This window comes from Engystomops pustulosus, chromosome 1, assembly GCF_040894005.1.
Source record: "Engystomops pustulosus chromosome 1, aEngPut4.maternal, whole genome shotgun sequence".
Classification (NCBI taxonomy): Eukaryota; Metazoa; Chordata; class Amphibia; order Anura; family Leptodactylidae; genus Engystomops; species Engystomops pustulosus.
Genome location: NC_092411.1, coordinates 200,209,645 through 200,221,758, shown reverse-complemented (window position 1 = coordinate 200,221,758; position 12,114 = coordinate 200,209,645). Strand labels below are relative to the sequence as shown.

The window sequence follows — 12,114 nt, the reverse complement described above, 5'->3', positions numbered from 1 at the left end:
TTGTGTCGCAAGCCATGCACTTATATACACCGGGAGGAAGATGGTGAACTCCGGTGGACCTGATCAGGGAAGCGACACATTCAGCAAATCGGGCGCACAATCTTCTTGAATCGCGGTACAGTGCATTGTCGTCGGACAATGCGCTTTCGGAAACTCCTCCGGACCAGGTAAGTAAAAGTGCCACCTATGTGTCTCATGGAAACTTATTTTACCAAGGAGTGCATACTGCCTTCACATCAAGAAGAAAGTCAGGAAGAGTTGGCAAGGCTATCTGTTTAAAGGATTTAGCTACTGTACCAGTGCTGATCTTTTGAAGACAAAGTTCATGCAACTTCCAGGCTCATTCCAAAAGTTGACTATAGCAAGGCATTCCCAGAAAAAATGGTATATGGAACCTACCCCTGACCCACGGTGTAATGTAGAAGTCCTATTGTATACAAACCAATGCACTGTTATACTGTGTAATACTGGGTTTCTTTGACATAAGTCCTCCTTTAACGACATTTACAACTTTCAATTTGATTGCGTTACACTTTAGCTGCTTCGTTTTTTTACTCTCCAATAAGCACCTTAAGATGGGTTACTCTGACTTTGCGAATATTTTTCATGGATTTAAAATAAAAATTTTGTAAATTTTTAAAAATAAGATGCTGGCTTCCTATCTGATTCTTTTGGTGTCTACATTCTGGTGATCAGCGGATTGCTTTAAGGAAGATTGTATGCCCAGGAATATCTCCTACAGGTAAACTGAAACTGGGAGAAGGTAGGCATACACAAAACACCATTTTTTTTTTATTGTTGACTGTGTTATGGTCCCTCTCAATTTATAATAAAATAAAAAGCTGTGTAGAGACTTGAATACTACACATATTCTCTAACAAATGAGCACAGTGAAATGAAAACTGTTCGGCATGAAACTTGAGACTGTTTTTGGGGGTAAGTGTGTTCCATATTTTAGTAGAAAAAGTTTTTAGAAAGAATAAAATGCATGCAAACTAAATATCTATATTAATACGCTTGTAAAAGAAACTTACATATAAGGATATTCGTATCATCAGTTATACTTACAGAGCAGACAAAGCAAGTGTTGTGCCAGGTATGGCCAAGGGCTTCAAGGAATCGATCTCCAGCTTCAATAGGAAACTCACATCCATGACACATCGTACCAAAAAGGGAATAATAATCTAACAAAAACATAAAAATTATTAAGAAACACAAAAAACCCTATTTCATAAGCATGATAATGATATTTCAAGTAAAGACTACAGAAATTTACTTTTGCTGTTCTTAGTAACCTGATACCTTTATGAATTTCTAGAGGAAATAACTAGATAGTAATCTGAAAAGTGCATGAACAGCCTTGATAAGATGCAGACCCTTAGAATGAAATCAGATCATCAGGACCATCGATCTACAAAGAAAATGCACTGCTCTATCTCAATATCACCCTAGTAACAACCATAGTCATGTGTGGCTCTCATTCCTCAGATGAAAATATACTATTCCACTGTATTACTGGTTTCCACTCTAGTCCTAGACATTCTCTGAATTATGTGGTATAATGTTAAACTAGTATCAATTACAGAAGTTTTATCTGTAAAACCTGAATTAACAACAGAATAGAACAGGGAGGAAAGAGCAATTATTATCTCTTTCTTTCTTTGAGCCAGCGGAAGCTTTCCTTTCTTTGACCAATACATACCATTCTCACAGTAAGGATCTCCATCTTCCAAATGGAAGACGCTGTTGCGGATGGGAATTTGACAGGCCACGCATACAAAGCAGGAGACATGCCAGGTCTGCTTCAGAGCATTGATGACTTCCTGCCACAGTCAAAAGAAAAAAGTGCTGATCAATAAAACAATTCATATATAAATGGTGGACAGGGGGTTATTTTGTTCTGCACTTGATGTAGTACAGGACAAATGCTCAGCTTTGATTCCCGAGTCTGAAGAAGTAGCTACATGAGACTCTAATTAATAATTGAAGCCCCCACAACGGAGCTGATGCTTCATTTTCAAAAAGTGTATATTTCTGGTAATAGTGCAGATTCATTTTCTGGATCGATACAGTTATGATTTTCAAGGTGTCAGAATGTACAAGTGTTCGTAACCTTCAATAACACATCAGAAACTATATGGAATCCAAAAAGATCCATTAGAGAAATATGAAATGTTGAATGGATGAAAAATAATCGTAAAATGGTTGTCGCCTTTTAAAAAAAGCAAAACGGTAAAGTTTGAGAACATCAGCATCCAGGGGTGTAACTACTGGGGTAACAGTCATGGCAGCTGCTCCGGGGCCAGGCCACCCAACCTGCCACACTAAAGAATGGAGGACGTGTGCCATTGTATACATATTGTGCTGTATAATGTGCAGCATAATGTATATATAACAGTGCACATCTTCCACAGTACACACCTGAGTCGGCAGCCCAGATTAGAAATGTTGGGGGAGGGGAAAGCCGGACGGCGGGACTGGATATCTAATTTTTACTTTCTGCTCTCTACTTCCCTTATGTGGTCAACAGCTACTCAGTCCCAGGATAAGAAGACTGCCTGAGTATATAGATATGTGTGAATGAATGTATGGATGTGTATATCTTGTATGTGTGTATAAAAGAGGTGTATATGTGTGGTTACAGTGCATGGTGTGTAAATCCTGTATGTATGTATCTATATGCTGTGTGTGTATATTTGATGCATATATTCTCTATATATGTGTGTTTGTTTATGCATAAAATGTATGTTTGTATACGTATATATACTGTATAAGTGTATAAATGTATGTAGCGTGCATGCATAAATGTGTGTGCTTAAGTGTATAAATGTATGTATGTGCATGTGTAAGAGTGTATAAAATGTGTGTGTGTGAGCACAGAACTGTATGGGTGTATAAATGTATATAAACATGTGTATATAAGAGTGTATAAATGTGTGTGATTGAATAAACAAGTGTGAGTGTACAAATATTCATATCTTTTTAAAGGGGGAAAAGGTCCCCATGTAGAAGTCTGCTATGGGCCCTGCCTTTTCTAGTTAGGCTCCTGTCAGCATCTTATAAACAGGGTACAATATATGTACCATTTGTAATTTTAATATGACCTATGGCGTACAGAAAGCATATGCCACCCTTTTTATTAGGGTAAAACTAAGGGCTGTTTAGGCACCCGAGACACAACTCCTGTGGACTTTGAGTCCTAAAATTAGATTGGATCACTCCATTGTTAATGGTATGGGATAGCTAGGTGAACAGATTGACACTACCAAAGTGCATTAGATAAAGAGCTTGTACTAATAATATCTGTGGGTTTCACAAGCTTTGATTTAATCTATATGGGTTCCTTAAAGTAGTATTCCCATTTCAGCAAATAAATGTTATTGTTTGCATTATGAAAAGTTATTCAATTTACCAATACAGGCAGTCTCCGGGTTATGTACAAGATAGGGTCCATAGGTTCTTAAGTTGAATTTGAATGTAAGTCAAAACTGTATATTTTATAATTGCAGATCCAGACAATTTTTTTTTTTGCCCCAGTGTCCATTGGAGTTTCAAATATTTTTGCTATAATGGGACCAAGGATTATCAATAAAGCTTCATTACAGACACCTTAAAGCTGATTATTGCAGTCTGGGACTAAAGTAAAGCATCCAGAGAGCTTCATCAGAGGTCACAGTGTGCAGAGGGGTCCGTCTGTAACTATGGGTCGTCTGTAAGTCGGGTGTCCTTAAGTAGGGGACCGCCTGTATACTTTCTGTACCAATTCCTCCTAGTTTTTTAGATCTCTGCTTGCTGTTATTCCAAAGAAAGCTTAATTATTTATTTATTGTATTTATTGGAAAGAAATCTGACCGTCATCACACAAGTGCATGGCTCATAACAACACACAGCTCTAGCTCTGATTACTCTCTGATACTAAAGAGCTGTGCACCTGCCATATTTCTGTCCACTCTAAGTAAACATAGAAGTTTTCTATATAGAATTACAGCAAGCAGAGATCTAGAAAACCATGTTAATTGATACAAAAAGTATATTGGAACATTGTATATTTTCTCATTGTACAAACAATAATATTACTTTGCCAAAATGTGAATACCCCTTTAACCCCTTCCCGACGCATGCACATTGTAATGAATGAGTAGTAAAATCCCCATATACTGCCATATTGCAGTATGGCAGTATATGGTAGGATCGATCAGACAACCTAGGGTTAAAGTACCCTAGGGAGTCTGAAAAATAGTAAAAGTAAAAAAAAAAAAAATTATAATAAAAAAACCTAAAAATTCAAATCACCCCCCTTTCCCTAGAACTGATATTAATATTAATAAACAGTAAAAATCATAATCACATTAGGTATCGCCGCGTCCGAAAATGTCCGATCTATCAAAATATAATAACGTTTTTTCGCTGCGTTTAACCCCATAACGGAAAATAGCGTCCAAAGTCAAAAATGAAATTGTTTTGCCATTTTGGAAAATATAAAAAAATTTATAAAAAGTGATCAAAAGGTCGCACAGTCCTAAAAATGATAGCAATGAAAACTCCATCAAAAGTCGCAAAAAATGACACCACCCACAGCTCCGTACACCAAAGTATGAAAAAGTTATTGCCGCCAGAAGACGGCAAAATAAAAAAAAAAAAATTTGTACAGGAGGTTTTAATTTTTTTAAATGTATGAAAACATTATAAAACCAATACAAATTTGGTATCCACATAATCGTAGCAACCCAAAGAATAAAGTAGACATGTCATTTGGGGCACACAGTGAAAGCTGTAAAATCCAAGCCCACAAGAATACGTCGCAAATGTGTTTTTTCACCATTTTCACTGCATTTGGAATTTTTTTCCTGCTTCCCAGTACGCACCATGGAATATTAAATACCGTCACTACGAAGTGCAATTTGTTACGCAGAAAATAAGCCACAGCTCTTTATGTGGAAAAATAAAAAAGTTATAGATTTTTGAAGGTGGGGAGTGAAAAATGGAAGTGAAAAAACTAAAAAAGGCCAAGTCGTTAAGGGGTTAACACCTTACTGACAAGAGCTGTACTATCATAAGTGTTTAAAGAGAACCTGTCAGGCAAATTAAGCAAAACTAAATATATTTTCATAAACTGCAATTAGAAAGCATTGCCCCTATTCCTACATTGTCCCTCTACATGCCTGTAAACTTAAATAATCAGGTCCTAAAGTTGTATGCAAATAACCTGAGATAGTGGAGGACCTGAGTGGAAGACTCGGTCACACCTCACACTGCTTGACTGACAGCCTGTATAATGATTTGACACTCCAGGTGCTAGCTCCTCTATGTGCTTCCTGGTTCTGGTGTCCACGCCCCCTGCAGCCTGTGTGTGTATGGGATACTCCTATACACATGAGTAACATCCTGTATAATGATGTGACACTCCTGGTGCAGGCTCCTCTATGTGCTTCCTGGTGCTGGCAGGCATGCCCCCTATAGCCTGTGTATATGAGATACTTGTATACACATGAATGACAGCCTGTATAATGTGACACTCCTGTTGCTGGTTCCTCTATGTACTTTCAAGTTCTGCCAGCCGCTGCAACCTGTGTGTATGAGATACTTGTATACACATGACTGACAGCCAATATAATGTGACGCTCCTGTTGCTGGCTCCTCTATGTACTTCCTGGTTCTGGAGGCCCCTGCAGCCTGTGTGTATGAGATACTCCAATACATATGACTGACAGCCTGTATTATTATGTGACACTCCTGGTGCTTTCTCCTCTATGTACCTCCTGGTGCTGGCGGTCCCCTTCAGCCTGTGAGTGAGGGATGCATGCAGACATGAGGGGAGGGGTAACAAGGGTGATATCACTTTCTCTCCACCCTCATTTACATAATAAGGAAAATATGATTTTAAAATTATTAATGTATGAATGAACTAGATAAAGGCTGGGATGGATTCCTTGTAAACTGCTCCAACAAGTAGTGGTGGCAGAACTAGTTACAGAGAACTGATGACAAGTGTCCTTGAAGGACAGGGTATAGGAACCGAAGGCACTCAATGCCCAAGTGTAGATACAGCTGACGATCCCAACTGTCAACTAAAAGAAGCAGAACACTGGCAAACTTCAATTTGGTAACCTTTGGACATCATTGGGAGGTGGCTACTGGCTGCCATTACAGTAGGAAGCCTCATGTAGACATCCATAATAAAGTAGTATATCCACAGTATACTGCAAGATAGTTGTATTGCAGAATATAGTTTCAAATATTGTTTCAATGTTACCAATTTAGGAGGTTAAAAATCGAAAAAAAAAATAAACCAAAACAAATAAATAGTTTTTATTTAAAAAAAAATTGTATCTTGAATCATCCACACATAAAAAAAAAAACACAATTCAGGTTGGTTATTACCATGTTTAAAACACGCAGTCCATTAAAATCTGAAAATGATTATCACACAAAATGATACTGGAAAAGGGAAAACAAAACAAAGTTTCTTAAATTTCTGGAGCTCGGAGGTAACATAAGGTTGCACCAAGTCATTTGAACAGCCACTCTTTGTAATAGTTGAATATTTTGGCTAAACTATGTGGTTCTCAGGCAAGTACTTAATTTGCAGATCAGATATAGAAATATACATATGTTCTGAAAATTACAGACAGGAGAGGAAACCAGAGAGTAATCTCAATCCCATAACAACACCTCATCAGGTATTGTATTAAGAATAACGAACCACATACGTAGGTCTGGTCATGAGCACATTTAAGGCAAGTAAGCTATCATCTTCGTAAGATACAACACACAGTGGAGTTCCTCTTTATGTTATGGTCTAGGACAGGAGACTCTCCGATTCTCCTGAAAAATCGCATTCAATGAACAATGTCCAAAAATTGACCATACAAAACGAATATTCTTTCACAAAATGTTGCTTTTACTTTGTAAATTCATAGCCATACAATATTTATCAGTATTTCTTCCATAATTATACATAGAAATCAGTACATTCTTGTTAGTATTTGCTTGCAAAACCTATAGATATCTTGAGGTCTAATGAGTCTATTCATATTGCAAAACTTCACCTTTCAATTTGCTTGCAAGACCTATAGATATCTTGGGGTCTAGTGAGTCAATTCACATTACAAAACTTCACCTTTCATTAGGTCCGGTATGCGGTACATGAATTATGCGGTAGTAGAAAAGACTCACATAAATACGATCCCTAGGGCAGAGACTCTACCTCACTTGCACGCCAAGCAGATAAACTCCATGTTGGTATGTGACGTTTCGAGGGACACGCCCTCTTCCTCAGACATCATGAGGAAGAGGGCGTGTCCCTCGAAACGTCACATACCAACATGGAGTTTATCTGCTTGGCGTGCAAGAATATTCTTGTGAAAGAATATTCGTTTTGTATGGTCAATTTTTGGACATTGTTCATTGAAAGTAAGCTATCATCATTACCTTGTAGAAACAAAAAAAAACATAAACAGGAATTGTCATACCATGGACTTCTAAAAAGATCAGACACTGTATGACACAATCAGATTAATGGTTTAAAGTGTTCAGATATCTTCCAAAGCATAGTCCTCTTACTTCCCACATCATTGAGCAGAGCTACCAAGGTGCCTACAAGCTGAACTCTTTTGACTGCTTGTAAACTAGTGTGCTGTAAATGTGCTATGTATATTTGGCAAATTGTTGCTTCTATTTTGTAATCGGGACCGGCGCCTTTAAAATGCACATCTCAATGTATTACTGGTCAAATAGTTAGGAAATGTGTTGAGACTGGTAGAAAGAAAGATGAAGTGTTACAAGTTTCCTGCACTATTACAGATGACTATTCCAGCTGGTCTGGATATGCAGTCAAATAAACATTAGTAGCAGACAGTTGATTAACGTCACATCTGAAACGGCCAAAGTCTTTGCAGATTTCATCTGACCCATCTATAAAAAAAACACAATGCATGCTAGCGGGTTGTGCATTTATTTATTGTATAATTTATGGATCGTCCCTGATCATTTCCAGCTACTCTAGCAAAAATCATGGAAGCGTCATCTATCTACTGCCTAGAAATAAGCACTTGGGAGCATTACTAATGGACAATACATACAACAAACCTTATGCTGTGGTCCCATAGCACAAGGATAGTCTGCCTGAGACTAATTTTAGGGCAGCCACACAATACTACAGTCTAATTAAATCTCCATTATTTAAGCACTTGATCTGCAGATACGTTGTTCTGGCAAACACAGGCCTACACCTCTAAATCATTAGACAAACACCAGATCCTCACAGCTCAAATATCTCACTCCAGAAAATAGATAGCCCTGAATGTCTCTGTAGTCTGAGGAGTATGTGATTGAAGAAAATCCCTACTAACCCATGCCAGAATATTGAGTTTGTAAACGGGGAATAGCCATTTTATCTAATGTTTTAGATAAATCCATCTTGTCTTCTACAAGTAGAAAATACAAGACAAAAATATACTGTATGTATTAAAGAAAATCTACCACCGGTATATGAGGTTTTTTAGCTAAAGGCACTTATTGGTGGGTTCTGTGCTGCTGATCCTGGAACATATCGCAGTTAGGCACAAAACCTGCTGCTTTTGTCAATTAAATCAACTTTAGATGATTTACCTCCACGTCATAGCTTCCATTCAGTGGTCTGACGAATTTTATTTATACACACCTACTCTTTCGCTGGCCTCCTCCACCTGCCTCCGAAAGTCGGTGATGTCACTCATATACCGCTGGTAGATTTACTTTAAAGCTAATGATGAGAAAACCTGAACGGCCAAATTTTGGTACACACTGAATTTGACAAGGTCGGCACCCGTGAACCCCGATTGTCCAACAGATGCCACCGGGATTATGTTCGGGCAGCCAATCAACCAGCTTGCAGACCCATAGCAATCATTTGCATGTCCTCTGTGGACATGGTTGTAATTGGCTAGGCGGGACATGTAACCCTGCTCTAAGTGTGTAGAGTCACATGTCCAGACACCATCACACACAGGAGACAGAGCTAGGGAGAGGTTGTTGCTGTTCATAAGGTCAGTGAGGTCACCTATGCCACCAGCGCACAAGGGGAAGAACAGGAGTCAGGGCAGTCCATACATGGCACGCAAGACAAGTGGTCAGGAGAAAGGAGGAGGAGTTTTCCTCACAACAGGGTGACACACAGAGCAGCTCACGAGGGCTAATGGTGCATGGCTAAGGAGAGGCAAAAATTAAGGAGTACAAGTGCAAATTGGTGGAAGCACCTCTGGCGGAGATCCCATCCAACATTAAGAGCTCAGTGGCAACACAAGGAGGAGAAAGTCGCCAATGCAACATAAACACCAGTACCTGCTGTGGAGGGAGAGTGAGCATGGTCACAATATGGAACATCATGTTCAATTCTCCTCAAACATCATCAGATACAATATATAGCAGCAGGAAGCAGACTGACTCGCATGGTTGAAGAATTATCCCTACACATGTCTCCTGGTATTGAAGGAAACATAAAGGAAAAATTGTTCACATGGCCAGGGCTTGCACGCTATGCCTTGCAGGAGCTGTGCTGTCCTGCCATGTGACAAGTGAGCACGTGTTCAGCACCGCCAGTGGTGACATCATCGATGAGAGGATATGAGCCAGGTATGGATCCCACACAACTGTACTGTACTAGCATCTGAATAAGTTGGTAGACAAAGAATAAAATACTGCAGTACCTGAAATTTAACTTGAAATTGAAATTCTGCAGTTGCTGGATTTTAAACACTGTGAGAGGAAGGGTATTTGGTTTCTCCCATTACTTCTTTTACCGTAGAAAAAATAACTGGATCTCAACACCCAGAAAACTTTTAACCGCTATAACATTACCCTTTTCTTTATCATTTTTTTTATTTATTTAATTCATTATGTTATTGTTTTGAGTACTTTCCCTAGCCCATTTTACACAGGGCAACTGCCATGTTCTTCCCACCATTTTCAGCCCTCTAGTCGTTGCTACCCCCATTTTACACCCATTTTTGGGTGTTAAAATTCAGGTCCCCATTGACTACACAATTTTTCCCAGTGTTTGGATGAACCCGTCAAACCCACATTTCGCTAAACCCGCTCATCAGTAACTGCAGCATTCAAATTGATGTTAAATCCAAAGCAATTGGTTTACTTGATGAAATGCATGCTTTTTACTAATAAAAACAGGTAACATTTAAAGGAGTTGAACTGTTGAAATATATAAAAAAGTGCATTAAATTTAGAGGGAAAAAATCCCCAAAACCAGGGGAAATAAACCTACTGTTCCCAACAAATCTAAACTGTTACTTACGCCAAGAATTTTCCTCTGACAACGGGCACAATCCGGAGCAAAGAACCTCTCATAGCAAATTTCACAATACAGTGAGCCTTTCTCTTCAACGAATCCCATCTCAGCCATGCTCTTCTTGCAGTGAGCACAATTGAATTCCTCCGGATGCCAGGATTTCCCCAAAGCCAGCAAAAAAGGACCTCTAAAACATGTGGTGAAAAAAAGTTAGAGATACACGAGCTTGGGGAAATTTTACAACAAATAACATAGATGATAGTTTAGAATTTTATGGTGACAAATGAATTCACGTTACATATTTTATATTGTGAGAGCATCAACCTTTCCCTCTAGACATAAATGTTTAAAAGTAGATTATAAATTCATGAATTCTTCTTGGTAGGTTCATTCCAAAGCAAAAACAGCCCAGTCTGGAAGTTTTCTATAGCAAGTGTTTTCTGCTGCACAATGTATGTACCCGTTATGCAGTAGAACCCCACGTGTCCCCAGTCTTAGTACAAGACTCTGTCTGCTTTCAGATGCTTTAGCTCCCATAAAAGAAGCTTTTATTTGTAAAGCAATAAATGACAAAAATGACATCTGTAGGATTTACAATCAATAATACTCTGAGAATTGAAATCGCCTTACTGGAAAGAGTGACCTAACTTGATATCCTCCATCCTCTGTACAAGCACCTCTATACACTAGTGTCCCTCAGCTATGCACAGGAGAAACAATAACAGCCCTTATGTACAACAAAGTGCTCTCTTCTCTCAGTGTCAGCACAGCCTAATTTACCTGAATCATTAACAAAGGAGTGACACTAAAGAAGACAAGTTGCCCTGTTCCAGACAGGATTGAATTTCTATCTGTATTAAAAGGACAGACATCACTACCTACAAAATGGAACCTGGAGAGCGTGGAAATGTTATGGAAGGAATATCAGAAGCAAAGTACGATGCAAAAGAAAAAAAGCAACAGGATTCCAGCACAATGATGGCTCTCTAAAGATTACAATGCTGACATTCTCTGGTCAGAACACTAGGTTCAACTCCAGGTGAATTAGGGATTATGTAGAAGTCATGCTCTATATCACGTAACCTTACATAAGGTTACCATCCATAATATGAAGCATGATAAATTATAGCCTCAGTATTACAATGCTGAGACATGAATATTACAAGAAAGAGTAATGTTGTTTTGTTGCCTTGAGACCCTCTATACTGAGCTCTCTAGTACTCACGCGTGTGTACTTTTTCAATGTGAGTTGTACAAAGGAATTTGACAAAAATCAAACAATTATACCGTATAAAAAATAGTGATGCACTTATGGATCTTGTTCAGGAAAAAAAATGAAATAATATGTTTAAGTAAATGAAATAGGTGATAATGCATAACATCTTAGGAGATTGCATTTGTGTCTAATGGTTAATGGTATTATGTTATATTTATCTTTACCCAGTGGAGTAGTGATTGGCCACAGATACACAACAGATAATCCCTTGGATTGTTTGTAGGAACAATCTGATCATCACACTAGGCCAACTGGCCGATCCATCAGATACTTTTAAAAAACAATGGAAAGTAACAGGGTTTGAAGCTTAAAAAAAAAAGGGTGGAACATATTTTCAGTGGTCAGTGTGAATGCTTCCATGCACTTCCATGGTGTTAACCTGTACCCAAAATTCTTTTATATGTGTGGGCAGTTTGAGAGGAGACCTTATGCCTGCTTTTTTTTTTACCAAATTCACAAGAGGTCTGAAAAATGCTATTCATGAAGGACTTGTCTCTGTATTCAATCTATGTAATTGACCAATCTCATGCCAAACCCTTAAGGGTGGTGTCACACG

General features: G+C 38.4%; 1 protein-coding gene across 7 annotated transcripts in view; it reads right to left on the bottom strand.

The window, feature by feature from the left end:
* Positions 1-12,114, bottom strand: part of PDLIM5 (PDZ and LIM domain 5) — a 131,101-nt gene that overhangs the window by 8,820 nt on the left and 110,167 nt on the right. For all 7 annotated transcript variants that reach the window (XM_072117971.1, XM_072117979.1, XM_072118007.1 and 4 more), the window contains 3 exons: positions 10,289-10,469; positions 1,703-1,823; positions 1,069-1,184 (listed from right to left, as the gene is read on the bottom strand). In XM_072117971.1, the coding sequence (XP_071974072.1) occupies positions 1,069-1,184; positions 1,703-1,823; positions 10,289-10,469 (418 nt within the window). The remainder of the gene's footprint in view (positions 1-1,068; positions 1,185-1,702; positions 1,824-10,288; positions 10,470-12,114) is intronic.